The sequence below is a fragment of the Drechmeria coniospora genome, chromosome 01 (genome assembly GCF_001625195.1).
Source record: "Drechmeria coniospora strain ARSEF 6962 chromosome 01, whole genome shotgun sequence".
Lineage (NCBI taxonomy): Eukaryota > Fungi > Ascomycota > Sordariomycetes > Hypocreales > Ophiocordycipitaceae > Drechmeria > Drechmeria coniospora.
This window is the reverse complement of record NC_054389.1, coordinates 6357903-6385325: the sequence shown is the minus strand read 5'-3', so window position 1 is coordinate 6385325 and position 27423 is coordinate 6357903. Positions and strand designations below refer to the sequence as shown.

Below are 27423 nucleotides of genomic sequence, written 5' to 3'. Positions count from 1 at the left end.
GAGTATCTCGTAATACCTGCAACATTCCACGAACGTACTAATACCCCACAAATCCTGTTCATATCCTTCACCCATCTCTATACACTGTACAACTAGATATCCTCTACTCCGTGCACGTGCTCGCATGTACAAGTACCAACTCATCCATCACGCACCCAGTCATTTCCTTGCATGGATCCCAGTCCTTGTACGGAGTACAGAGTGCTAGTATCGACTTGAGTGCACGGGCCGGGACGGACAGGAGGGCGCAACGACTCCCTCCTTGTCGAGACAACGCCTTTGGGCCTGGCAACGCGGGCACCCCGACAGCGGCAAATCTAGAACGACGCGGCCTGCAGTTCATCGAGATGGCACCACTTGTGCTCCCGGAAGTGCCCCGAAGGTGCTTCCACACGCAGTCGGACGCGGTGAGCCACACGGCACAGGACAGGACGGGAAAGCGAGCTGGTGTGCGTCGGTGACCTTCTTGGGAACGAGACCCCATCGCCGTGCATCATCTAGCCCGGCAGGTAAGTGTAGGTGACGTGTGCTTGTACATGTACTTGTACGCGTGTCCACGCATATAGTAATACACATGTACGTAGACAACCTCGCTCATCCGATCTGTGTCCGTACCTGCACCTATCGATGTGAGTCTCAGTCGTCCTTTGTCGCACGCCCGCCGAACGTCGTCCCATGGAACGCAGCCCCGGCCCAGCTGCACAGCGAGGAGCCGAGGTACATGCCGACGACGATGGTGACAGGCCACTTCTGCCACTCCCGATCCCAGTCCAGTGGGATCGGCACGGCGCCTAGCCACGCGCCGACGGCCGCGCCGACGAGGCTGCCAAACGTTTCATCCAGGGGCGCCGACGCGCCCGCCACGGCGATGAGAGCTCTGCCGTCGACGCCGCGCGCGTATACGGTCGGGAACAAAGCGAGCAGCGCAAAGTGCGCCGAGCAGAGCAGCGTATGCGGCATGTGGTCGAGGAAAGGCGCACCGAAGAGGACGAAGAGGACATGGACGGCCGGCATGGTGATGATGGTCAAGACGAGGGATAGAATGGCAGCCTATCATGTTTCGATTCCCATCAGCAGCAGCCCACATCATTCCATGGCAAGGCGGCTGGCTCGCTTACCGAGATCGGGTTCGGACCCGACACCTCGCTCCCCTTCCTCTTGTCGCCCCGTCGAGCCTTCTTGGGCGGCTGCGAGCCGGCGACGGGGAGACAGAGTATCGCATACGCCGACTGGATGCCGACAACGACGGGTAGGGCGTACTGCAGTGTCGCCACCGGTTCGGCCACGAGTGCGTTGAAGCGGACGGCGAGCAGTGCCAGGAGAACAGCGGGACGGGCCCATGCCAGGCGCTTCGCCAGGGGCGAGTCGAGGACGAGGACCGGGTTGATTGCAGCTATCCGGTTCGCCGCATCGATGCTCTGGGTCGAAGATCCCTTGGTGAGTGTCGACGACATGGTGACGGGATCGACGAGCGGCATTGTCGTCGGTCGAGTCAATCCGTGGAAGCCCCAGGCGCGTTCCGTGCAAGTTTCCGCGCTGTCCTGCAAGTAAGTACTTGGAAGGTTAGTACCTAGTTCGGAACTGTCTCCCCAGGGAACTTGGCGAATCACGTGATTCATTTACACGACCTGACCTCACCACTGTAAGTACACACAGATAATGTATTATACAGCTACTTGACCTATGTGTACTGTCCTCACGCTAGTTAGGTTAATTAACATCTTCCTGTGCATTCGAATACGTCATGAATCACACTGATAATGCGAAATCGCAACCTCCGATTCAGCAGAGGGCCTTGAAGCCGCTGTCGAGTCCACTGTCTCGACAGAAATCACTCCTCCCATCTCATCCCTGCTGACATCCCATCCGGAAGCGAAGGAAGTGAAGCACACCTGTAATGCCTATCAATTCGGAAGAATTCAGTTGGCAGCGAACCGGCGTGTCTAATCAATCAATAACCAAAGCGCACATAGTCCGCCTTTGAACGCCAGCTCCAACAACGCTGCGTGCCTCCCCAACAACAGTCAGCGCGAAGCGCCATGCAACACTGTACATCCAACCGGGAGGCATGCGGTCGGCCATCCCTCAGATTAACTCGCCCTCGCCCTCATCCTCGATTTCGTCATCGCCATCCTCCCAGTCAACCTGCCCCGCGACCTCCTCCGTCCGGCGGTGCAACTCGGCGAGGCCCGAAAGCTCGGCAACGTAATCCTTCTCCTGCAAGGCTCTCTTCACAAAATCCCAGCCGTTTTTTCGATACGCGTCCAGGATCTTCGGGCAACAAGCACTGCAGCTATCATAAGAGTGGCCTCGAATGACCATGTTTTGAAAGTTGGAGACGTAACCTCGAATCTGATGCGGGACGAGACCGAGGGGATGCTCCGGCGGGTCCCTTTCCGGAATTGAGCCTGCCTTGGGCTGCGGTGCCGGGGCATCCTTTCCCAGCGGATGTTGCAAAAGGCTTACAAGAAGTTCGACCAAGAGGGCCGAGGCCATGGCGGCGACACCAGGCCTGGTAACGGTACACTGCTGATCGAGTGTTTGGTCTTTCATCGACTATCGTGACAGGTGAGCATTCACATCAGAGAGTGGGCCTGTCGGTAGAAAAACTTACATCCGCCGGCGCGACGACGTCGTTGCAAAAGTAGCAACCCAGCGTTGGTTGGTCACCCCCCTTGCCCTCGGCTCCGTGCCGCATGACGACGTACGAGTCAAATCCTAGCGCTGCGTTCATGACAACCTTGCCAGCGGCCTTACCCAGGACCGTAGGCAGCCACCGAGACTCCCGCGTGTCCATGAGCAGGAAGATGGCATCGTGAGCGTCAATTAGGGCCTCGAGTTTCTCCAGATCCGCCCTCGTCCTGGCTTCGTCCGTATAGGGGTGGCCGAGCATCGGGACGGCAAGCGAATGGCCCTCGGCGTCCACTCCGGGATATATCCTCCTCAAGGCGGCCGCCGCTTGGGCGGCTTTGGGTTTTCCACCCTCAACACAGTCCTCAAACTCGAAGAGAGGTTGTCGCACCGGGTTCGAGAAGGAAACTCGCCCGTAGTCGACAAAGGTGATCTTTCGGACCCCCCAGCCGAGCAGGTTTCTCGACACGTAGCCACCTAACGTTCCAGCCCCGAGCAGGAGGCATTTCGTGCTCTTGATCAGGTCCAGGTCCAGACCAGGAGCGACTCGCCACTTCATCAGCTTGAGGTTGAGGTCGACGGAGGAATCCGCGAGTTTTGCCGGATCCATGTACTCGCCCAGGTTCGCCTGCTGCGCCTGAAGCTTCCCGTTCCTGGATCTCTCCCAGCCCGTGACTTTCGGCATCTCGGCAAGATGCATGTTCTCGACCGGATCCATCTCGAGGGGCAAAATAAGACTCCGCGCTTCATGCCGTTTCGCCCAGGAATCCCTGTAGCAGATGATGTTTACATGGGAGAGATGAAAGCGTTGCCGTATGAGGAGGAGCAGGTTCCGCAGTGGCCAGCCGGGACCGTCGGGGTACGTTGAAGGGTCGACGAATGCCACATACTGATCCTTTTGGGGGATGCCGTTGAAGAAGCCGTCCTCAAACTGGGAGAGAGAGCCGACCTCCCACTTGAAATCCAGCTTGTGGGCCGCCTCGCTCTCGTCGAAATCGGCTTCCTGGCCTCGTACCTTTTTGGCGAGAAAGAAACCGTGCTCACGGTTGTCGACACTATACCGCCAGGTTCCGATCTTGTCGACGAGGGTCGTGCTTTCATCCGAGCTGAAGCGCGCGCTCGGGCCCGATCGCTTCCATTGAGGATCTGAGTGCAGGGCTGGAAACGCGAACCAGTAGGTGAACTTGTATTTTTTTAGATCGGCGTACGAAACGATGATGAATGATGAGAGGAGCGAAGGAACGGAAAAGATGGAGCCGTCGTTGATGGCATCCCAGATCTACAATGTGAGAATGGCTCTTCATGCTCACACATCTCGGTGGGGGTACAAACCTGACGCCCTGCTGTCTGGAGCATGGCAGCTTTGTCCATACTCTTGAAGCCCTCGAGCGTGTTCGCGTTCTTGATGATGCCCTCGGCTCGGGCAGTTCCGAGGGGGGAGCTGGGAGGGGGGGCATGTCAGCGTCAGCACAGGCCGAGAGCGCAAGTTGTGCGAGAACGGAACAAATGATAAAAAAAATCGGGTGCGTGTCATACGTTTGGCTCGTCAAAGCATTCCCGAGGATCTGCATCTTGCAGCTCGACTCTGGCTGCTCCAGGCGAGACTCGTACAGGCCGAGGACATTCCGGGCCGAGTCGTCAAGCTTGTCATAGTCGAGTTTGGAGGCGAACAGGGCGGAATAGAACGGCAACTCAATCTCTGACGCAAAGGGCGCAAACTGGAGCGGAACAGCCATGATGGCAAGTACCTGCAGTTCGTTGACGGTGTCACACGAGACGATGACTGGGCGGCGATGCGCCTTTTGTACCGGAAACGGAGAGCGGCAGAGGGTGCAAGTCGCGGTGGTAGAACAAGGAACTTGAGATGGGTGCAGAGATAGCTTGGCGCTGGTTCGATACGAAATATGAAGCGAACGTCAAGGGGTGATGACGAGACACTTGAGGCAGACGTCAGATGACAAAAGGAACATGACGAGAGGTGGTGGCGGCGGCTGATGACGGCAGCTCCAGGTTCGGCTGGAGTCATTGGCCCCGCCGCGGGGTTCTGGTTCTGGAGCAGCTCTAATATGACTATGAGTGCTATGCTAGACTTGGCTTGACGCAAAAACTTTCCTACACCACGGACTAATGTACAGGCCAAGCCAACCTGGAGAGAATCTGTCTTGCCATTTCTCTTGTATGACCAGGCAACAAGGCTTGCCGAAAATACAACACTACATGTATACTCGCGAATATGTGATGTCCGGTGCGCATGTCTCGAGTGCAAATCGCAGCGTGGGCAGGTGGACAGACTTACTCTAGTAAAGGAACGTGTATGACTAGTCGCTCAGTGATATTACAGTACTTACATACTTGCAAGTACTTACAGAGTAAGGAGCATAATACACTAGATGAGAGTAAACTGCCACAAGCACTGCCAAACATTCTTAATGAAGAATAGTGCAACTGTATTCAACGTGAATCAATTCATCCGGTATGGTGTAGTGGCTAACATCGCTCGCTCTCACCGAGCAGCCCAGGGTTCGATTCCCTGTACCGGAGTGTCACTTTGTTTTTGCCCCTCCTTCCTTCCATTCGATGAGGTTGCCAAGCTCACTACTTTTTTTGTCCTCCACCCGTTCACCACCTACCAAGCAAGTACTGTAGATATGGCCCTTTCTTGCTTCGAATCTTCAGTGCGAAGGGAACCAGATTCTCCACATGGCCCTCAATTCTGCTGGAAATTCGAATGGACCGGCATACCCGCACTATCTGTCTCATATTTTTCCGCACCATCAAGGGATTCAGTTATATTGGGCCATCGTCGGGCAAGTCACAGTTCCATCAGCGCACAAGTAAGTAAGTACACTTGAACTGTAGAGGAGCACGAGTACCCTGCAAGCCGCAGTCTCAGTTCACCGTTCTGCCGTCTCAGACAAGCAAGTTTATTGCGTCGTACTTGTACACCTACTGTACTTGCAAGCAATCGGTTGGGGAGTCTAATACGGCGTAAGTAGAATCGCAAGTAATATATGTAAAGTATTTAAAGTACTGTACTTACTGTAATACTCTGTACGGAGTACTCCGTACTGTCCTCGCTGCTGTCAAACGGTCACGGGCGAAGAGTCCTACAGGTGGGTACTGTGACGTGACGCGAGCCACCCCCACCACTAACCTGACTTGAACGCGGGTCACGCCGCACACCAAACGTCCTCCTTCACGAGACCGCAACCGCTCTTTCATCTTGCAAGCCGCCGGGTGTGACCTGGCGCAGGCTGCTGGCAACATGCTCATTGGGATTTGCGGAGGTGAGATTTCAGGCTGTTGAGCGATCCAAGCCACCATGCTCACACCCCGCAGGAATCTGCTCCGGCAAGAAGACGGTGGCTCAGTATCTCGTCGAGCACCATGGCTTTGAGCACCTCCATCTCGAGCAGTCAGCATCGGGCACAGGGTCTCGCGCTGGTCAAGATGAGTCGCTGCGGTCCGGCTCGGGAGACGGGTCGTCGTCTCCGTCTCCTACCGCATACCTCGATGGTGCCCATGGCCCAGGCGTCCTCGCGACCGGCAGCAGCAGCACGGCCTCGTCGACGTCCGACTCGACGCCGGCCTTGCGTCCGCAGGCTCGAGCCTCCCGTTCGTTTGCGACAGCCGAGGCGCTGCTCGACTTCGTCACGAAGCGCTGGCGTGGCCGATTCGTGACGACGGACATCCCCTCCGAGGCGGACCTCGACGTCCTCATGCGGCGACCCTTCTTCCTGCTGCTCTCCGTCGATGCGCCGCTGACGGTCCGCTGGCGGCGCTTCCAGCAGCGTGCGCGGGGGGGCGGCGCCGACGCCGCCGACGCCGCCATCGGCCTCGAGGCCTTTGTGGCACGAAGCGACGGCCACCTGTACGATGCCCACGGCGGGCTGCAGCCGCTCATCTCGCGGGCGACGCTGCGGCTGCTCAACACGTCGTCGTCGCTCGCCCATCTGTACGCGACGCTCGGCAAGCTCGACATTCCCAACCCGGACCGGCTGCGGCCAAGCTGGGACACGTACTTTATGGCGCTCGCCTCCCTCGCCGCTCACCGGTCCAACTGCATGAAGCGCCGCGTCGGCTGCGTCCTCGTCGGCAGAGAGCGCCGGGTCATCAGCACGGGCTACAACGGGACGCCTCGCGGGATCCTCAACTGCGCCGAGGGTGGCTGCCCGCGCTGCAACGAGGGCCAAAGCTCGGGCGTCGGCCTGTCGACGTGTCTATGCATCCACGCGGAGGAGAACGCGCTGCTCGAGGCGGGTAGGGAGCGCATCAGGGACGGCTCGGTGCTGTACTGCGATACGTGTCCGTGCTTGACGTGCAGCATCAAGATCTGCCAGGTGGGCATTAGCGAGGTTGTCTATGCGCACGGCTACAGCATGGACAAGGAGGCAGCCGCCGTCTTCAGCCAGGCGGGTGTCAAGCTGCGGCAGTTCATCCCCGTAAGTTGTCACGACGAAGCGTTGGACGAGTCTGGCGAGTGCTGACGGTCATGCAGCCGCCCAATGGGTTAGTTCATCTGGAGAGGATGGAGCTGTACGGATGATGGCAGGCGTCAACATGGGCTCGGACATGAATCCTCGGGCGGGCATGTCGATGGAGCTGGAACGTGTCCTTTGGTGGCACGCAGGACTTGGGTGGTCGTCCGACCCGAGTCAGCGGACGGCAGGCACAACTCACTCGTGCACCTTTCGCACGTCAGTGCCACCGGCTGTCGCCCATCGCGAGAAGCTTGTTTATTGTTGGCCGTCCTCGGAGTGACCAAAGGTCAACATCGCCGAGGTGGTAGCTGTCATGAACTCGATGAATATGTAGGTTTACGATTCACCCGATGCGTCCAGGTAGCATCGTCATGACTAGTGGTGGTGGAGAAAAAAGAAGTGCCGACGCATGTTCGCACGAGTTGTTGGCATTGTACGGCGTGCACTGTGCTGTGCTGTTGCTTCATTCTCTTGACTTTGTACTCGAACCTGCTGCTGCCGTTTTGCTTGTCTCACCTTTCACCTCACGGCGTAGATGCAGATACTGTTGACACACGGAAATCATCAGGAACCAGGACGCAATCTCTTTGACCGGATCGCGTTGTCGCAACGCACAGTCTCCAAGACATGCTTGCACATGACATGAACGAGGGCGACATCGGGGCAGCCATTTCTCGCGCCCCTGCGTGTCGGTGGGAGTACTGGAGAAACGCTCCTCACCCCTTCTGCCGTGCTGGCTCCCGAGCAGCAGACATGTACTGTACTGCAGTTGCACTACGCCTACAAAGTACATGTACTGTAATTTAAGTACAAGTATGTACTTGAGTGTACAGGAGCACTCCGCATTACTCCGTGCAGTACTCCGTATTACTTGATAGTTGTACGGACTACATGTACAGCAAGTACGGAGGACGGTTGACAGCATCGCGACCCACAGCCTTTACCGAGAGTTGACACTTTGGCGGCCTGCATGAAGTGATGGCGACGAGCCGTCCCAGCACACGTGGTGACGGCGGTTCGGGGTCCAAGACGCCACAGCCGCTCAAGCTGCGTGCAACGTGCTGCAGGTATTCCGAACTCCGTACGCTCATGCATTAATATACTCTGTGTACTTGTACTCCGTACTCTGGGCCATTACCATCCACCATACAGTATGCGCCTCGCGCAGAGACGCAAGTGGCAAGCGGCTTTATCCCGCAGCGAAACACTCACCAATACTGCACGGAGTACACTTATGCTCATGTAAGTAGTACTTAAGTAGGTAGCAGGAGCTTGGCGCATGAATTGTGCCGGAACGTCCAAGCTCAGCTGCACGCCTCATTGCTTCCTTTCGGATCGTGACTTTGGTGGCTCTACGGAGTACGGAGTACAGTACAGTACACGTACATGTATAATTGCCACCTATTGGCACTCGTAAGGTTATTACAGTATTATACGCAGTGCATACTTGTACTTGCACTTAATTGCATGCACGAGGATACCTTCGCACAAGCACGCACCGTCTGCACTACTGGTACTGGTACCACGTGCACGTATCCGCACTCACTGTACGGAGAAATCCGTAAGTACAACTACATTCGCAAGTGCAGCACGACCCACACTAGCTTGGCCGTGCACCCGTGCACATTGCATTATTGTTGCTAGCCGAAGTGGCCGTTCCATAAAATCTGCCGAGAGTTTCAGTTGCATTTATGCCGAAGACAAAGGGACAAGAAAAAAAGAAGAAAAAAGGAATGGTGTGTAGCACAAAAGTCATGTCTGCATATCTTGTGCCTTTGTGCCCGCCGCATCCAGCTATCAACGCTTGGTATTCATCGACTTGCGCAGTCAGTAATAACAAGCGAAGGGCAAGTAAGTACCTTTACTGTACGTAGCTGTACGCCTGCAGGACAGTACGCCGTGCCAAGGTAATACTCGTATACTCAGTTGTGTGGTACACGTACTTGCAGGTGCGCTGGGGTATGCACCTGAAGTCATGTACTCTGTACATGTACTTAGCTGTTTGCCACTGTGCATGGGTGCAAGTGCACAAACTTACTTACGTGTAAGTACGGAGTACAGAAATAATTACTACTGTACTTACTGCACAACTGTACTACTGTACTTACTGTACAACTGGACTTACTACTGTACTCGTAATGTAAGTAATAATACATGTAGTTGTACTTGCAAGTAGTGCTGTGGTTCCCTGTGTGGCCTTTCTTGTTGACAGAAGGCCCGCGATGAGTCGACGCTTGTCGCGGAATTTATCCATTATCCATCACAAAACAACGAGCGAGATTGCACGCCCCCCTCGCCCCCCCCCCCCCCTTGCCGCCCTCCCGGATTGGCAGATGGCCAACCACTTGACCATTTTTGATCGGGCGGTCGGGCAATCGGGAGGGACAGCGAGCGGGCGGGCGGCCCCAGACTATCGACGGGGAAGCGAAATGACATGGAGACGGACGGGCAGGGGCAGCTAAACACAACACAGGGGGCACAGACATAAAACTATGATTGAGTGCAAATTAATGCCCAGGCGGCAGAATAATGCAGTGGAGAGGAAGGAAATGAAGAAAACAGAGCATGTTTGTTATTTGTTTACAAGTATTTTGATTCGTATTAGTAAATGCTTGCGCTCGTCGTAGGCAATGTACTCGAGCAGAGTGGTATTGCTCCATGCAGATACATGTACCTAATTACTCGAACGCTTCGTAGATATGCAACACCCACACCACCAGCCCACCCATCCACCACCAATACGACGACGAACCACAAGCGCTACAACATGGCGGACTGCTTGTGAAGGTGCAGGAGGCGAAGGAAGGGCCCTTGCTGCCGCCAAGTTCACAGGGGGGTTTCGCGGCTCCCCGCTCATGCAGGTACCAGCTGCGGCGTCAGGCACGGGCTGGCTGAACTGCCACGACTGGTCGGCCTGCTCTGGTCTACAGTACTTGCAGCGTACAGTAATACTTGTGCTCTACCTCTCAAGTGCCGATCGGCTCGGTGTCGAGGTTGATTCGGAGTAGTAATATTAGTGCAGATCATTCTACTCCGTCGTCGACATGTAAGTACATGTACGTGCACAAGTACCTACAGGACTCCGTACATCTCATACTTGCTTGTACAAAGTACGGAGCGCATGCACTGCACAACAAGTCACTGCACCTGCCTGCTTAACTTGTTCACTTCCATGGTACTCGCACAAGTGCCGCTCAAGTATGCAGGAACTTGTACTCCGTAGATGCACATATGTACAGTGGATGTATAGGTACGTGCACTGAGAACTGAGCACTTACATGTACATGTAGATGGTACTTGCAGCACAAAAAAGCCCTTCGTAATTGTACCTCAACTACCCTTTTCCCATTGCTTTTTCATCATGCGGTGCCGTGCGGGCGGTGTGTCGGCGGCAGAGGAGACACAGCACAGACAAAGACATGGACACCGACGCAAAACTCCCACGTCCCACGTCCCACGTTCTACGTCCCTTTGCAGATCCTACAGTACATCCCACGTCTCAGTTGCCGCTCCTTCTTATCGTCGCCATGAGGCACGCGGAAGCGCGTTCACTCACATGTACGGAGTACACATGGGCGCTTCGATGTGCCTGTCATGTACTGTTCACGTACAGAGTACACTTGCCGTACTTGAACCTGTGCCCAACTTGTAACACAAGGACATACGCCTGCTGCAAGTAATATGCTGCCTCGCTCCTTGCGAGCCGCCCTTTGCACTGGGCTGGCTGGATGCCGGCCGGCCTGGTCATGGCCTCGGGCCGGCCCCTGCAGGCAGCGCATGCGTCGTGGGGGGTTCATGGAGGGCGGGCACCATAGGTTCAGGCGTCCGCCTCGCAGCCCGTGGCCAAAAAAAGGCCTGCCTCGCGTCCACGATGCGCTGCGCCTCGCCGGTCTCAAGCGCTACCGGCTCTGTACGCCGGCTGCACAGGTACTCCGTTCGTGCACTCCGCAGATGTCCTCGCAAGTCACGGCTGCAAGGTGCGGCACCCTGTTCGTGGCAGTCGTTTCGTCGCATCACCTCAACACCGCCACATGGCGGCACAGCATCATTTCGGATCCCGCATTCGAGGCCAACCATTGTTATTGTTCCGAGAATGTCTGAGCAGCAGGCCATAAGTACATCCACCAGAGCATCACTGCCGGTCCTGAAGCCTGGTTAGCTCATCGGAGAGGTACGTCCACATACTGTACAAGTACCGTGAGCATATCCTGGGCATGTGCATGTACATTGATTACCCACTGTAGTAAGTACCTCCTACTGTGAGTAAGTCCTGACGCAGGTACAAACTTTGCAGTGGACGGGGGCCGGGCAAGCCAGGCAGCAATGCAATGTCTTGTCCTCGCTGCCACCACCGACCTTCTGGCTGGTGACAAACAGTGACGGCGCCCACGCTTGCAACCAAAAGGTCGTCGTTCCTCGGGTTCCATGAGGCATGGCGTGGCATGGGGGGAATGGGGGGGGGGAGGGAGGGGGACGAAGGAAGAGGGGTGAGTCTATCCCATCCCATTCACCTATCCCGATGGGGACGAGGAGACGAGAGAGAGAACGCGTCTCAACGCGTCGCGCTAGCCGTATCAAGTAAGAGCGTAAACAATGCGTCCCGCCGCCAGGCGCGACTGGCGCATCTTGCCCCAAGCTGTGCTGCGACCGATCCGGGAGCCGACGTGCACCCTCGTCGGGCGTGCTGAGAACGAGTTGGAGACCACCACCCACCACCGCCCACCACCATTGCCAACGAACTATTCCCTCGAGTCCCCCCGTCCTCCGCCGGCCGAGCAGAGACTACCGTACGACTCGTTCGAGCAGAGCAGGTAATACCTGAGGAGCTACTGCCGCTAGTCCTCGCACGATCTTGACCCAACTTTTCCACGCGACCGCCTCCTCGCATTCTTCACATTCCTCCCCTCCTTCTTGTGTGTTTTGCTCGCCACGGCCTATTCCATCCTTTCTGACGTCGTTGAGTCACCCGGACTTGCCGCGAGCAAACGACCCGTGCGCGCGCGCGCTATGCGTTGAGTGGGGGAACAGTTGCGCATCCTGCAGCGTCAGCCGAGTCAGAACGAAGCTGTCGTGGTGCTTTGCTCGGTGAACGCATAACGGCGTGCATACCGAGAGCACGATATCAGTCCGAGAGCGAGACGGCATATACAAGCCGCACGCACGAAGCCTATGTTATAGCCGCCCGCTCCTCCAGGCTGGCCGTCATCATCATCACACTCGCATCCACGAGCGCACCCAAGTCGGTCTTGCCAACCTTGGCTGCCTGCCCATCGCTGCCGCCGACGCCTTCGCCGCAGCTTCCTTCGAGCCGCCCGCACCCCCCAAGTCATGGGATAAGGCTGGCAAGCAGGCGAGACAGCCTCGGGACACGACAGCTTGCTGCCCTCTCCCCCCCCCCCCCCCCACCCCCGTCGTTCCAACCCAAAAAGGGCCCTCCCTCCTGCGATCGTTCGACGCACAACCCGGCGACCACATGCACTGACGGACTGGCTGTCGACTGCGAAACCTGCGCCAACGAACCCGTCGACCTCGGTCCTCTTGTCCCTTCACTGCACGTCGGCACCACCTAAGAACGCTCGAGCTCGACCCCATTCAGGCCATCGTCGTCCTCCTCCTCCTCCTTCTCTCTCCGTTCTGGTCTCATGTCAGAGAACGAGCTGCATCCCCTATACGTCTGCCCTTTCAATACCTCTGCCTTTTCACCACACCCCCCTCCACCCCCGCACAGCCCCGAAGCGACTATTGCGTCCCATTCCACCGCAGCACAATGTCTTTCTCCAACGGCGGCGGAGGCACTCTGGCCCTGCCGTCGCCCACCCACGCCCATCATATGGACGTGACGTCGGCCGTCCGCAACCTGCGACGCTCCATCTCGAGATCTCCGTCCAAGTTCCTGTCCCGCACAAGCTCGCAGAGCTCCGATGCTTCGCACCAGACTGCGCCCCTATCACCCTGTCGACGATTCGGCCCAACACCGCATAGGCCTCATCTTTCGCCATCGCATCCTCAGACAGCTCCGCCGGCTGTCACCTCCATGCATGCTTCGACCTCCTACCAGTCCTCCATCTTCACCCCTCTCCGCCCTAGCGTCAAGCTCTCGCTGCGGTCGGCCAAATCCACCAAGACAACGTCGCCCTCGTCTCGCCCGCTCGCGAGGCCGCGCATCTCCCCCAAGAGCCCTTTGAAGCGTGCCTTGAACGCCGCGCCGGCCGCCGCCGTCAACGCGGCCCTCCCTTCCTCGTCGCCCTCCTCGTCCCCCCCTTTCTCATCTTCGCCCGAGCCGCCCGCCGCCGTCTCTCGGCCATCGGCGCAGGACCAGGCACGGGAGAGCACATCCTACAGTCTCCCGGATTCGACCTCGCGCAAGCATTCCGAGAAATCCAACCGCCACAGCGTCCACCTCGACGTCTCGGGCTCCGCTTCGCAGTATTCGTTCTTGAAAGCGCTGGACGCCAACAGTGAACTGTACATGGTCTCGACGACGGGCGCACTGAAGCGCAGTGATGCGACGATGAACCTCGACCACCCAAACCAAGGTAGTCCCGTCGCCAAGCGGCGTAGCCTGCACGGCATCCCCGCGCTCGGCCAGTCCGAGGACTTCAACATATTCGGCGCCGCTGCCGCCGCCGCCACCGCCGGCATCGGTCCCTCGCAGAGCTTCGACATCCACGAGGACGCGCAGCCGGAATACGAGCTGACGGCCGACTTCGAGGCCGGCGTCGACGGGCCGGCGTCGCCGCGTGATCCGCGCGCATCCCCGACGCCCATGTCCAACCTCCCCAGGCGGTCCTCGTCCCTTCGAAGGTCCACCTTGCAGCAGCGATATGGAGACAAGGGGTCGTGGGGACGGAGGACGGGCGAGCGACAGCTCGCCCACATGAACCCCGAGTCCTCCACTCCCGCTCGTCACCGGCCTCGCCTGTCCACCGATCATTTTCTGCCGCCCCAAGTTGCGAGGGACAGCCCCTTCTCGTCCGGCACCTCTCTTCCGAGCGCCTCGGCCCACCCCATGGACGGCAAGGGTCACCAGCCGCACCCGCTCTCCAAGTCCCTGACCACCTCGTCGTCGGGCAACAGCCTGACGGAGGAGTCGCCCGCCAACGCACCCGCCGTCCAGCTGGCCGCGAAGCCCAGGCCGCCCCTCTTCTCCCGTTCGCTTCCCCTCAACGCGACGCGGCCGACGGCTCGTTCGATGAACGACAACTCAAAGTCGGTCGCGACCCCGAACCACGCCCATCATCAGCTCTGGTTCGGCGCCTTCAACTCCACCGGCTTGATCTCCAAGGTCAACCGAAACCCCGAGGATGTCGAGAACAAGCTTGCGCCCCCGGACACGCCTTGCAAGAAGCACTCGAATCCCTTCGCCACCTTCCCCCCCCCGGCAGGCAGCGTCATGAAGCGCAAGGGCAACAATCGGAACTCGTTTGCCGGCATGCCATCGACGCCCTTCAACCGACCGGCCAGCAGGTCCGCCGACGCGTTCGGCCAGCCGGCCAAGGGCCTCTCCATCTTCCAGCGCGGCTCGGCGATGCAAAAGTCTCGTCGCGCGAGCCTTCTCAGCCAGGACGGCGAGGACCGCATGCTGCTCGGCGATGCCGTCCTCGGCGAGCCTGCCCTCGGCGAGCCTGCCCTCGGCGACCACAGCCTGGGCGAACCCATGCTGGGCGAATCCGGTGATCTGTCCAACGGCGCCGAGGGCTACGCGCCGCCCACGCCGACCAAGAACACGCTGACTCCGAGCCTGAGCAACCTCAGCGAGAAGTCGCTGGAGAGCCCGAGCGCGAATCGCACCTTCATCCTGCCCCTCTCGGCCGTCAAGCCGGTCGCGTCTCGAGAATCCACCTGCACCACGTTGGACCTGCTGGCGCCGTGCGAGTCGAAGGATTGGGACGATGCGGCGAAAACTCCCTGCGCCGGTCGACCGGCTCCCCTCGACCGCGAGCCGTCCCCCACTCCGTGCCTCGCGCCGCGTCCGTCTTTCAGCCGGTCCAGGATCCACCGGGGGTTCATGGCGCCCTCGCCGCTCGCCCCCAAGCCCTCGCTTCTGTCGGTCCAATGCTCGGAGAGCGCGTTCACCAAGCTTGCGTCTGTCGATCCGGCAAGCCCCGTCGACGGACGACGGACTCCCCAGACGCCCCAGGAGAGCCTGCTTCCCCTCGACACCAGCCGCCTGTCCATCTCGCAGGCGCCCGAGCCCTTCAACGAGAGCAACATGCCGCCGCCCGTCACGCCGACGGCGGGGCGCGATTTCCGCTCGTCGGCGAGCATCTTCGTCACGCCGGTCAACGGTCGGGTGAGCGGCATCGACATCGACGCGAGCCTCTACTCGAGGTTCGACAAGGTCGAGCAGGTCGGCAAGGGCGAGTTTTCCATTGTCTACCGCGTCACCAAGCTCGAGCACGCCAACGTGTTCATGACGGGCATCGCAACCTCCAACGACGGCGCCGCCCGCAGTCCGACAAAGGGCAAGGTGTTCGCCGTCAAGAAGAGCAAGCAGTCGTACCACGGTCCGCGAGACCGGGAGATGAAGCTCCGCGAGGTGCATGCGCTCCAGGCCCTGGTCAATGCCGAGCATGTGGTGCAATACATCGATAGCTGGGAGCACAATTTCCACTTGTATATACAAACCGAGTTCTGCGAAGAAGGAACGCTGGATAATTTTTTGGGCAACGTTGGCCGAGGCGGGCGATTGGATGACTTCCGCATCTTTAAGGTCCTCCAGGATCTCTGCTTGGTAGGCGGCGCCTCTCTGACCGGAACGCGCAGGATGATGCTGACGATTCGTCTCCACGCAGGGCTTGAAGGAGATCCACGATGCCGGATTCATGCACCTCGATATGAAGCCGGCCAATATCCTCATCACCTTCGAGGGGGCACTGAAGATTGGAGACTTTGGCCTCGCCCAACCGTGCTCGTCGGCGGAGGGCATCGACGTCGAGGGCGACCGCGAGTACATGGCGCCCGAGATGTTGCGAGGCACGGCCGGGCAAGCTGCCGACGTCTTCTCCCTCGGCCTCATGACGCTTGAGACGGCGGCGAACGTGGTGCTCCCCGACAACGGGCCCACCTGGATCGCCTTGAGGTCCGGGGACCTTTCCGAAGTTCCGAGCCTCACCTGGACGCCGTCGATCGAGGTCCAGCGAGACGCCACCGGCAATCCGTCTTCCCACAGCGACGAGCTCCAGGCCGAGTGCGTCCACGGCACCGGCAACGTCTTTGGCGCATCGTTCAAGCGATCGGAGCAGCAGATGCCGCCCGCCTTCATGGTCGAGGCCTTCCACCCGAGCTCGCTCGACTCGATCGTGAGGTGGATGACAGCCGAGTCTCCCGCGGACCGACCTCTCATCGACCAGGTGCTCAACCTCGAGGGCCTGCGGTGGGTTGCGGATCACCGAAGCGCCCCGGCCACCGTCTACGAGGGCAACTGGGGGTCGGCCGAGGTTTTCCCAGTATCCATCGCCATGGATGGCGATACGGAAATGACGGACGTGTAGGGACGATACGGTACGGAGGTTGACCGACGCAGCGGCAGCTTATTTCACTGCTCTGGATATGTCCAGGAGGTATTGTTGAGCGATCGGTGCTTGCATCGCCCGGCGCGAGAGCGTCGGGGAACATGGGCGCGGATACATGCATCAGCCGGAATTGGAGTTTGCGGGTCGATCACTTTGATCGGCAGGGGACAAAGGACGAACCCCTGCGAGAGCCAACGCGACTTGAACTGTTTTCTTTTCATTCTTTCAGCACGCACGACGAGGCAACGACGACGCATGACATTGGCAACAACCTTTCTTTTGTTCGCGTGTGAAATTTGCCTCGTTTTGGGCAACGAGGAGGTACTTCAACATGTAAGGAATGTCCTGATTCTCGAGCGGCGTGCTTGCGGAGGGGAGCTCCATCTCGGATGATGGTGCGCCTTGCCAAGCGTCGTCGCCATCGAACTATCACTGCGGTGGGCTGCGTCTCGATCATTGGTTGATGGGCTGCTGCATGTACAGAATATCGTCGGTTGAGGAGGATGGCAGTCCGACACATAGACAAACTAGATGAGCCTCATGGCTCGAGGAAACAACGGCAAGACAAAACAAACCGTCTGGCGGAGGAGAGGAGGAAGGGTGAATGCCAGGATGTCGGCTCAGATGGACCGCCTTCCCACCCTGGCTTGGGACCATGTACGTGTGAAGGCTTGGGGGGTGGCAGGAAAGGTGGATGGGATGATATTGGTAGAAGAGCTCGTCGGCGCACACGCATCTTGGAGGCACCCCAGCCGGGGTAGCCGATCTGATCTGTGCTGATGATGCTTACGACGCACGAAATGGGATGAACATGTTATGACGATTACCCCCGCGCTCTTCGTCGCGAGTGGAGTGGAAGCGTACATTGTGACGGGGCACGACCAGGGACGAGGTGACGTGACGGAGGGGTCGCTGCCCTAGATGACTGTCGCCGTAGCTGTTCGACACAACGTGGTTCGTAGGCATTGTATAGCAGGAGGTAGTGAGTTGGGTACTGCGGTTGATGTAATAGCTAGGTAGGTAGATACTAGCGGTATGATACCAGCTACCACCACCACTGTCTCCATGCGTACGCATATTCGTAGTCTTCCTTCGTCCCGTGACGCGCAGCCGGATTACGAAAACGTGTACTCCCTTGTTCACTCCCCAACTTGAAATCGACGGCGGTGCGGCATTTCATGGCTGTCGTTTCATCGGCATCCAAGCCCCCTTGACATGTGCACACACACACGAATATCGAACTATCATCATCATCATCATCATCATCATCATCATCATCATCATCACCATCATCATCATCACCATCATCATGACGGGCATCTCGACGCAGGATGGTCAGGCTGAGCTCCCGTCGCCGAACAGCACGCGTTCCTACTGGCTCCGTCACCCGTCGGAGAAGCTGCTGGGCCACCGCACGACGGAGAAGCTGCCGCTGACGGCAGACGTTGTCGTTGTAGGGAGCGGCATCACAGGCGCCTTTGCCGCGAGGGAGCTGGTGGCCGGCGGCCGATCTGTCCTGATGTTGGAGGCGAGGGAGGCGTGCTGGGGAGCCACAGGGAGGGTACGTCTGGCACTTCCGTTCATCAATCCTTTTCACCTCCACTGCGTGTGGTGATGAAATTGCCCCTCGATCCAGATGGGCCCTGCTAACTCGACTTTGGCTGGGGGGGCAGAACGGCGGCCACTGTCAGCCTGGCGTGTGGAACACGAGCCCGAGCATCGCCCGCTTCGAGCTCGCGACCTTCCACCTCATCAGGGACCTCGTCGCCGAACATGACATCGCCTGCGACTGGCAAATCGTCGGCGGCGTGCACGCATTCTTCAACCAGCAGCTCCTCGATGCAGCCAAAGCGCGAATTGAGCGCCTCAAGCGACATCCGGACCTGCGGGACAAGGCAGCGCTTGTCGTCGACAGGCGTGACCTCGCCGACAGGCTCCGCGTTCCCGAAGCCCTGGGGGCCGTCTTCCAGCCCAACGCGGCCAAGTGCTGGCCGTACAAGCTTGTCGCCTGGGTGCTGGAGCGGCTACTGGACGACGATGGCGGCCAGCTCGCCTTTAACCTGCAGACCAACACGCCAGTGACGCATCTACAGAAAGTGGGCGCCTCATGGATAGTGCACACGCCGCGGGGTCAGCTCGCCGCACGCCAAGTCCTCCTTGCGAGCAACGGCTACACGTCGTTCCTACTGCCGAGGATGACAGGCCTCATCGTGCCGGTCAGGGGCCAAATCTGCGCGCTGCGGCCGCCGCAAGGGGCGGAACTTCTCCCGCACAGCCACGTATGGCTCGCCAGTGGCTCCGATCACTACCTTGTTGACCGTGGCGACAAGGGGGTTCACGGGGATGCGGATTTGAACTACGGACCACTCATCCTTGGAGGTGCGCGATTCGCTGCGCCGGGCGGTGAGGAGGGCGTCTCGCGGGACGACTCCATCAACCCACGCATCAGCAGGGCACTCCGCCGAGGCCTCCACCACGCCGTCAAGCTGCTACCGGGAGCTGGGTCGGATCCGGAGGAGCTCGAGGCATCGTCCGAGTGGACCGGCATCATGGGCTACTCGAGGGACAACCAGCCGTGGGTCGGCCGAGTGCCCTGCTCCCTCAGCGGCGCCGAGGACGGTGACGACGGGCTCTGGATCAGTGCGGGATACACTGGTCACGGGATGCCAAGGGCGGCGAGGTGCGGAATTGCGGTGGCGGAACAGATGATGGGTAAGGAAGGGGGTGTGGAGGTGCCCATCGAATGGCTCGTGACCGACGAGAGAGCAGAGGAAGCGAGGACGATGGCGTTGCCGAGAACAGTGGAGGATGGAATTGCTAGGATTCCACTTTGATATGAACACTCGATGGATGGGTGTGTGTGGATGTAGTCATGGTGGCAACATGACTGCCAGCATAGCTAGGTCGAATCCCAGGCAGAACAGGAAACGCTTCCCGCCAAAAGTATCGCCCGGGAGAAGAAGGCATCCGACTTGCGGGAAAACTGAGACGTAAAAGACAGACAGGAAGACATGGAAGGAAGTTGGATTTTACATACAGCTTTGCCAGCGGCCGTCAGGACGTCATGATGTTGTTTCTTATGATGTTGGGTTCAGTACCGGGTAGGTAATACGGCTTTGTTCACTCCTCGTCAGACTCTACTTACGTAAGTACGGAGTACTTGCAAGTACTTCAACAGTGGGGTGGCAAAAATGTCGATTCAATTTGTAAGAGCTGCGCTACCAAACCTGAATCGTCACTTTTGTCAAGTGACTGTATACAACTCCGTACTTGCTGACCCTTGGAGCAACTTGTCAGTGACATGTACAAGTACCATGTACCTATCGAATGTCAAGATAATGTACACCGAACGGAGTACTCAGTACTTATTACAGAATTACTCAATTGATTTGCGGATGTCCAGTACATACAGACTTGTTTCAACCGAAGTTCACCCGATAGTCCAATCAGCACTGGCCATTTTGCAAGCAGCTCCAAACTTGGCTCTGGAAGCTGGAACCACCATCGTTGCTCACATTTCACGACACGCTTCGCATCCTCAAACCTCCTCTCACCTCCTAGGCCCCCCCGCCACTGATTCGCCTTGATACCGCCACAATGGCCAGCATTATGGCTCCTTTCCTTGCGCGCTCATCACAGCGGACGATTTCGCGCGTCGCCCGCACGCCGATGCGTGCCCTCTCCACCACAGTCCGCCGGCCAAGCGACACTCTCCAAGTGGTACGTCCGCCCTGTCCATCCCCATCGGTGTGAATGCACGCTGTGAATGCGCCGCAATCGAGGTGGGGAGACGCATGAAATCTATTTGAAAGGAGCACAGGGGGACTGTACCCGCTGCTACCCGAGTGGAAGTCATGCCGGAAATTTTGCTAACATGCGTCCTCGCCCTCAGCACCGAAATACTGCGGACAACAACCCCGATATCCCCTTCAAATTCAACCAGCAGAATGAGACGCTCATCACCGAGATTCTCAAGCGGTATCCCCCCCAGTACAAGAAGGCCGCCGTCATGCCCCTCCTCGACCTCGGCCAGCGCCAGCACGGCTTCACGAGCATCAGCGTCATGAATGAGGTTGCTCGACGGCTTGAGATGCCTCCCATGCGCGTCTACGAGGTCGCCTCCTTCTATACCATGTACAACCGCAACCCAGTGGGCAAGTACTTTGTCCAGGCCTGCACGACGGTACGACTTTCCACCCCCTCCCCTTCCTTCTCTCTTGGTGCAGCCGTCGAGGTCGAAGCGAAGCAGTTGGCTTTCTCCCACGTGTTTGCAAACAGGGGCTGACCTGGGCTCGTAGACGCCCTGTCAACTAGGAGGCTGCGGTTCCGACGTGATCGTCAAGGCCATATCGTCGCATCTCGGCATCAAGCAGGGCGAGACCACCCCCGATGGCCTCTTCACCTTCATCGAGGTCGAGTGCCTCGGAGCCTGCGTCAACGCCCCCATGATCCAGATCAACGACGACTACTACGAGGACCTCACGCCCGAAACCGTGGTCAAGCTCCTCGATGCCCTGAAGTCGTCGGCCAGTGCCGTTCAGGCCACACCCGCCAAGGTGCCCGCCCCCGGCCCTCTCAGCGGCCGCATGACGTGTGAGAACAGCAAGGGCCTGACGAATCTGTTGGAAGAGCCATGGGGCGCCGAGAAGACGAGGTCAGACTTGTAGACTGTTCGACACCGAGGCTGGGAAGGTGCAGCCTTGTGAGATTTAACTGGTTGGTTCTAAGCCATGAAATCGCGAGCGCAGATTTCACTGTACATAAATAAATATAGTAACGCCAAAAGGTATAGACAAGTCTTCATCCTTGATCGCGTCGTTCCCAAAATTGTTCTGCTTCATCGACCTTGCCACCCTTTCTCAGGCCAAGATCGTGCCGGAGCAGCGTCAGCCCAGTCTAGCTGCCGAGGCGCAAGATCCAGCCATCGGCCATCCGCTGGTTTCCATCTCCGATTCCGCCCCAGATGACGATGCCACCCTCCTCGACATCTGTCATCGGCGCACTCGCTAGCCGGCCTCTCGGAGCTGGCTCGCTGTCACCTTTGTCGTCATCAAACGGCTTCATGGTTACCTTGATCCACGAACCCTCGCCCGTTTTCCTGCCGATGGCCTGCAGCATCGCATCCGTCAGGCTCGCCGGCGTCATGCCGATGGGCGGAACTTGGAAGGCCCAGACGTCGTTGAGGAAGGTACCACCAATGCCAGCGTCGGCGGCGCCGGAGGGGGCGCTCTCGCCCATGGACAGGACGAGGTACTCGCGGCCGCCGCCGATGGTGAGCGCCTCGAGAGATGCGACGCTGCGCGGCGAAGGCCAGGTCTGGCGTGTTACGATGGGGATCTCGGCTGCCGAAGCGTCGGCGTCGGCCTCGTCCGTTTCCCTGTCCCTGTCCGTGTCCGTTTCCTTGTCCGTGTCCCTCTCCTTGTCCGTGTCCGTGTCCATGTCCGTGTTCCTGTCCGTGTCCGTGTCCGTGTCCGTGTCCGGGTTCTTGTCCGTGTCCGTGTCCATGTACGGGTTCCTGACCTCGTCTTCGACCTCGTCCTTGACCTCGTCCTTGACCTCGTCCTTGACCTCGACCTTGTCCGTGTCCGTGTCCTTGTCCTTGCCGGCATCGACGATCCTGTCCTTGTCCTTATCCTCGTCTTTGCTGGAGTCAATGGTCTGCCATCCTCCGGGGCGGGCTCGGATGGAGATTTCGCCCTTCGTGGTGCGGTCGTCAAAGGTATCGAGCTCGAGGTGGAGGAAGTCGAGCTGGCCGCCAACCTCATTGTTGCCGTCGTAGCCACCGAAGCGGAAGAGTCGACTCTTGCTGATGCAGATCGCCGTACCGCCACGGGTAGGGCCTGGTGCTGCTGGAAGCTCGACCCAGGTGCGGGCGCGGACGTCAAAAGCCCAGAGGTCGTTGGTACCGTCTCCGTTGGCGAGGCATCCGGCATGGATGAGGAAGGTGCCGTAGCCGTCGGATTCTTGGTCAACGGCATCCTCGGCGACCTTACCGACGATGGGTGCTTGCGGAATTCCGGTTCGGGAGGAGTCCCCGAGCGCCCACTGCCGCCAGTTCTGGGGCTTCCGGGGAACGGGCCGAATCAGTTCCCGGGGATGCTCTGTCGAGGTCGCGCAATGACCGCTCCTCGCGGCAGGATGGGGGACGATGGCGCCGCCCTTGACGGCCGGCACGGGATCGAGGAACGCCCACGTGTTGGACCTGGTGTCATAGACCCAAACGCGGCCGGCTTCCTCGAGTGGCTTCATGTCGGGACCGCCACGGCCGCCGAAGACGAAGATGCGAGAGCCGATGACGGCCGTGGCATGGCCGGTGCGAGGGGCCGGGACGTCGTCACGACCCGGCGACACGGGACCTGCCAGTCCCTTGCCCTTGTCCGGCACGCTGTCCTCCAACGGCACGTCGTCCAAGCCTGCCGCCCGGCCTTCGTCCTGACGCTCTCCCCGACTCTCCTCCGGCTCCTGCAGCGGCCGGCGAGGCTCTAGCGGGGCGCCCTTGGCCTCGATGGCGTAGTAGTCGGCGCCGGCGCTGCTGAAGGGTAGCCGGACAACGTGCATGTCATTGCTGCACAGCTCGCCGGGCGCCATCTCGCCGCCAAAGATGTAGGCGGAGCCGGAGATGACGTTGAGCGAGTGCGAGGAGCGCGGCAGCGGCGGGATGTCTACACGCTCCCACGTGCCCTTCATGGACGGCTGCCTGGAATGGACGTGGGCCTGGGTCGGTGACTGCACCTGCGACTGCGATTGCCTACGGAAGACGGGCATTTGCAACTGCGACATCGAGGGAAGGCTCTGTTGGACGTGGTGTAGGAGGTCGGACGACCGACGCCTGAGCTGTTGGAGCGGCTCCATGTTGGTCTCTCAACCGGATGGTGTCAAATCGTTGATGAGTTATTGACCTGGGGATGGATGCGGTGAATAGGAAGGATGCATGGAGTAGGAGGTTGCTGATGGCCATGCCGGATTGCTGGGAGGCGGATGAAGTAGGGTCGGATGACGTACCCTGCCTAATCCCTCATCCCCCCTCGCAGCTGTGACGTTGTGCACAAGTACTGGGTACGTATCTGCAGTACGACAATGGAGCATGGCTATAGGTACGGTGTACATGTACAAGCATTGCTCACGCTGCTATTTCCATCACAGGGTCAGTGCCTGGTAGCTACACAACCACAGTACATGTGCTCCGTACTGGTACACTTAATACTTGGTTGTAGTTGCACACAGTAGGTGTACTTGTACTTATTGCTGAAGTACTGTAGTTGCAAGTACTCCGTAAAGGTTAGTAGGTAATAGTAAGTAAGTATTACTTACCTAGGTACCTACTACCAAGTACCTAGTAGTCAACGCTGCGCGGCAGTTTTTGCTAGCCAGCGGGGCCGCGGTCGAGGGGTTGGTCAGCGCCGGGGCTCAGGTCGAGTTAGTGGGAACGGGACTTGGACAAGCAATGTATCGGCACTACAACTCTGTACTGTACGGAGAACGGAGTACATGTCCGGAGCACAGTACAGTAATAAATACATTGTGCGGAGTACTCTCAACGAGCCATTCTCCATAGTAACCAAGCAATTGCTAAGTAACTAATTATACATGTACGGAGTACGGAGCAGAACTACATCTACCCTACAGTGCAAACGTAGCTCGTATGTCACCAACTCTCTTCTCATGATTGCACTGTGTTGATACAGGTCCCTGCCTAGGTACCCAAGACGCCGAGAATAGCACATGGTGACTGCGTGCTAAAGGCACGGTACTCTTCCATTTGATAGCGGAGTTGGGTATGAGCGTCTCCCACGCACCGGGGAAGCGGGCATGCCATGTTGCTAACATGTACTCCATACATGCCCACCTAAGTTACTAGCTAATTGACGGCCTATGTAGCGCAATATAAGGTGTAGCTTGTTAGCACGACACATAGCTGCGTACCAACCTCGGCGAAAGGCGCATGAATTGTTCCTTGGTTCGTCGACTTACTGTAGCTGGATGCCACATGGCAGAAAGCTGTGACCGTACTGCTGGTTATTTAACAAATGCAGAGTTGCCGCCTCCCGAGGGTATTTGATGGTTCGGTGACGTACGACGACTCTGGCCAATACCCTCATACCATGCAGGGTAGTTCGTAGCTACAAGTACATCATCGTGACGACGTCGCCACCCCACTTCACTCTCACTTCGCTCCCGCTGACTTCCATCTCACGCTCGCTCTGCGCTCTCTCCCAACGCTCCGCGATGCCGCACGAGTACGTCCAGTATCCCGCCATTTCGCCCTTGCGCCCCGACCCCCTTGGAAGCTGATCCTGGCCATGCAGCTCGCCGCCATGGCCTCGACTTCAGCAGCTGCCCCGTCAGGCGGCATCGTCCCAGCCCGACTCGGCTTCCTCGCCATCTTCAACCCTTCTCTCGGCATGACGGACGAGACCGTCGACGACCAGATCGTCTACTACTCCTCCGTCACGACACAGGCCTCCAAGCGACGGCGGTCGCGCACCCGTCCGATCGAGTCCATCTCCCAGGAGGAGCGCAACGAGCGCCTCCGCCAGATCGGCCTCGCCCAGGGCATGGCCAGCTTTAGCCGCGACTTTTCCAACGGCGCCTCCGTCGACGTCATCGATACCGAGACGTCAAAGGTCATCATGCACGAGCTGGAGGCTGGATGGTGGATCCTGGCCGTGAGAGGCTCCCAACCCAAGGAAGCGATGCTTGCTCGCGCCGTCCATCGGCTGACCTGACCTGACCGTTCCGTCACTGCCAGAGCATCGACCTGTCCAAGGCCCCGCTGCCGCCCCGGCTGCCGACCAAGAACGACCGCCGTCAGGAGGAGAGGTTCGAGCACTCGACAAAGGAAATGAAACCGGCCGCCCTGCTCCTCCGGGACCTCCTCCGGGCCCACAGCCAGTTCCTCTTGCACCACGACTCGTCCCTCGGCGCGCTCTTTGTGCGATGCCGACGGGCAAAGTTCGTCGCCCTGCTGGGCCGTTACTGGGACCTGTTCCTCTCCACCTGGAATGTCATGTTGCACGGAAATCCGGCGCGCAGCGTCTTTGGCGGCATCAACTTGGCCGCCTCGGGCGAGCTCGGCGTAGGAGTTGGAGAGGAGGACCGGGGAAGCGGGGAGCGGGACGTGCTCGAGGGGCTTCCCGGCAGGGTCGAGGGCCTCGTCGACCTCGTCGTTTCCAAGTTTGGAACCGATCTCGCCTCCGAAGACCCGAAACAGGCGGACAAAGGGCAGGACCAACCATGGTTAGGCACAGGACGAGAGCCAGACGCCGTCGACGGAGCCATCTTCCTCGGCACCGGCGCCCTGTCCAGCAAGTCGCTGCGGGATGTGACCCACTGGATGGAGGACCTGTACACGTGGGGAGAGCACGCCTACGGCGTCTTCCAGTGCCCGACGTCGATTCGCAGGAACAAGGCCAGACACGTCTCCCACGGCTCCCACGACATCAAGTCAAAGGCAGCCGAGCCAAGGACGGGGACAGCAGCTGCCTCGTCGTCTCCCCCGCCCCCAAAGGAGGCGCCAGCCCAGTCGCCGCCGCGGAAGGAGGCGGAGGACGGCAAGCTCGATAGGATGCTCAACTACATGAAGCTTGGCTACGGATCATACTGGACCATATATGGTACCGGCTCCGCTGAATCGTCCGCAAGCGAGCCCACGAAGGTGCTGGCCGAGCAGGCCACGGCCAAGTCTGATGAACAGTCACAGGCGCACCCATCCAAGGAACCATCGGCCCGTTTGCCGGCCGACGAGTCTGTTGGCTACTATCTCATCGGCCTCAAGGGGGACATTGAAGAGCGCTCCCGTGGCGACCTCGAGGCTGCCGCGGCCGAGTCCAACTCCGAGGCCGAGTCCAACTCACGAACTGTCTTGCGAACGGTCCATGTCGAACTCGAAAGCGACACCGCCACGGACCGGGCCGAGGCCGGAATCGCCGAGGGCACTGCTCATTCGACCGGCGCCCGTGCACCGTCACGAGCCACCGGCAGCATGCTCGCGTCCTATTGCTCTCGAGACTGTAGCAAGACCGAGAAGCTGCGCGCCGTCGTTTACGTCAACCGCCCCCTCATCTTTGCCTTATTTTTTCGCCTCCACACCGACTCGCTTGCCTGGGATGCCTTGTACCGTTCCTTGCATGGCCAACTTGCGCCGCTCATGAAGCCGCTGCTCGCATCGACCAAGTATCGTCCCGAGAAACCGGATGCTTCGGGTTCGTCGAATAGCATCTACAACCTCGTCTGGGACCCGCTCACGCTGACCCTTCACTCCACCATTCCCAACATACCCGAGCTTGTCCGCTCCGACTGTTGGTCCCGTGCCGATGCCGTCAACACCCACCTTCACCTGCTCAGCATCCATCTGGCGACCCAGTCTTGTCCCGGCGATCTGGAGCGTACGCAAAAGACGAACCGTGGCTGGTGGCTCGTGTGGACGCGCCTCCTCTCTCGACCCGAGGTCCGCAGCAATCTGCCGGTCATCTACGAAGCCTCCGCTTCCCATTCCCCTTCGCCCTCCCCGTCGTCCGATGCAGGCAGAAGCAAGCGCGGCGGCGACGATGACGGGAAGGGCTTGCCGCCCGTGGCGAAGGAGGTATTCCTCATTCGTCGGGCCAGCGACCACTCCAGCTTCCGCGGGTCGGTGGACGAAGGAGGCGGAGGCGGTGGCGGAGCAGACGCGGCACGCAGGCTCGCGCAGGGGATCGGCGTTGATACGAGGCGTTATATCGAGGAGCTCCTGAGCTTCCTGTGACCGAACGGCACCGCCTAAGCCGAGCGAGCGTCTCTGCTGCCCTTTTCTGGTTTCC

The 27423-nt window shown here is 59.0% G+C and overlaps 8 protein-coding genes and 1 non-coding gene across 9 annotated transcripts; 6 read left to right on the top strand and 3 right to left on the bottom strand.

Annotated features, from left to right (window-relative positions):
* Nucleotides 1-636: 636 nt before the first annotated feature.
* On the bottom strand, nt 637-1478 carry DCS_01631 (phosphoethanolamine transferase PIGF; the record flags this gene model as incomplete). Its single annotated transcript, XM_040798963.1, has 2 exons — nt 637-1050; nt 1119-1478. 2 exons carry the CDS (start codon nt 1476-1478, stop codon nt 637-639), a joined length of 774 nt encoding a protein of 257 aa, XP_040659846.1.
* A 607-nt stretch (nt 1479-2085) lies between these two features.
* DCS_01630 (E1-like protein-activating enzyme Gsa7p/Apg7p) lies at nt 2086-4367 on the bottom strand (the record flags this gene model as incomplete). Its single annotated transcript, XM_040798962.1, has 4 exons — nt 2086-2556; nt 2615-3910; nt 3964-4072; nt 4168-4367. 4 exons carry the CDS (start codon nt 4365-4367, stop codon nt 2086-2088), a joined length of 2076 nt encoding a protein of 691 aa, XP_040659845.1.
* Nucleotides 4368-5100: 733 nt separating this feature from the next.
* Nucleotides 5101-5172, top strand: DCS_t32. The gene has a single exon. It is a non-coding gene; the product is annotated as a tRNA-Glu (tRNA).
* A 724-nt stretch (nt 5173-5896) lies between these two features.
* On the top strand, nt 5897-7118 carry DCS_01629 (putative dCMP deaminase; the record flags this gene model as incomplete). The annotated part of the gene is made up of 2 exons (XM_040798961.1): nt 5897-5918; nt 5971-7118. The coding sequence occupies 2 exons, from the start codon at nt 5897-5899 to the stop codon at nt 7116-7118; spliced, it is 1170 nt and encodes a 389-aa protein (XP_040659844.1).
* Nucleotides 7119-12879: 5761 nt separating this feature from the next.
* Nucleotides 12880-16606, top strand: DCS_01628 (uncharacterized protein; the record flags this gene model as incomplete). Its single annotated transcript, XM_040798960.1, has 2 exons — nt 12880-15846; nt 15920-16606. 2 exons carry the CDS (start codon nt 12880-12882, stop codon nt 16604-16606), a joined length of 3654 nt encoding a protein of 1217 aa, XP_040659843.1.
* Nucleotides 16607-17936: 1330 nt separating this feature from the next.
* DCS_01627 (FAD dependent oxidoreductase) lies at nt 17937-19461 on the top strand (the record flags this gene model as incomplete). The annotated part of the gene is made up of 2 exons (XM_040798959.1): nt 17937-18188; nt 18301-19461. The coding sequence occupies 2 exons, from the start codon at nt 17937-17939 to the stop codon at nt 19459-19461; spliced, it is 1413 nt and encodes a 470-aa protein (XP_040659842.1).
* A 763-nt stretch (nt 19462-20224) lies between these two features.
* DCS_01626 (NADH-ubiquinone oxidoreductase 24 kDa subunit precursor) lies at nt 20225-21294 on the top strand (the record flags this gene model as incomplete). Its single annotated transcript, XM_040798958.1, has 3 exons — nt 20225-20347; nt 20520-20810; nt 20926-21294. 3 exons carry the CDS (start codon nt 20225-20227, stop codon nt 21292-21294), a joined length of 783 nt encoding a protein of 260 aa, XP_040659841.1.
* Nucleotides 21295-21523: 229 nt separating this feature from the next.
* On the bottom strand, nt 21524-23479 carry DCS_01625 (Nitrile-specifier protein 5; the record flags this gene model as incomplete). Its single annotated transcript, XM_040798957.1, has 1 exon — nt 21524-23479. One exon carries the CDS (start codon nt 23477-23479, stop codon nt 21524-21526), a length of 1956 nt encoding a protein of 651 aa, XP_040659840.1.
* Nucleotides 23480-24927: 1448 nt separating this feature from the next.
* On the top strand, nt 24928-27368 carry DCS_01624 (Vacuolar fusion protein CCZ1 like protein; the record flags this gene model as incomplete). The annotated part of the gene is made up of 2 exons (XM_040798956.1): nt 24928-25293; nt 25377-27368. 2 exons carry the CDS (start codon nt 24928-24930, stop codon nt 27366-27368), a joined length of 2358 nt encoding a protein of 785 aa, XP_040659839.1.
* Between the last annotated feature and the right edge of the window lie 55 nt (nt 27369-27423).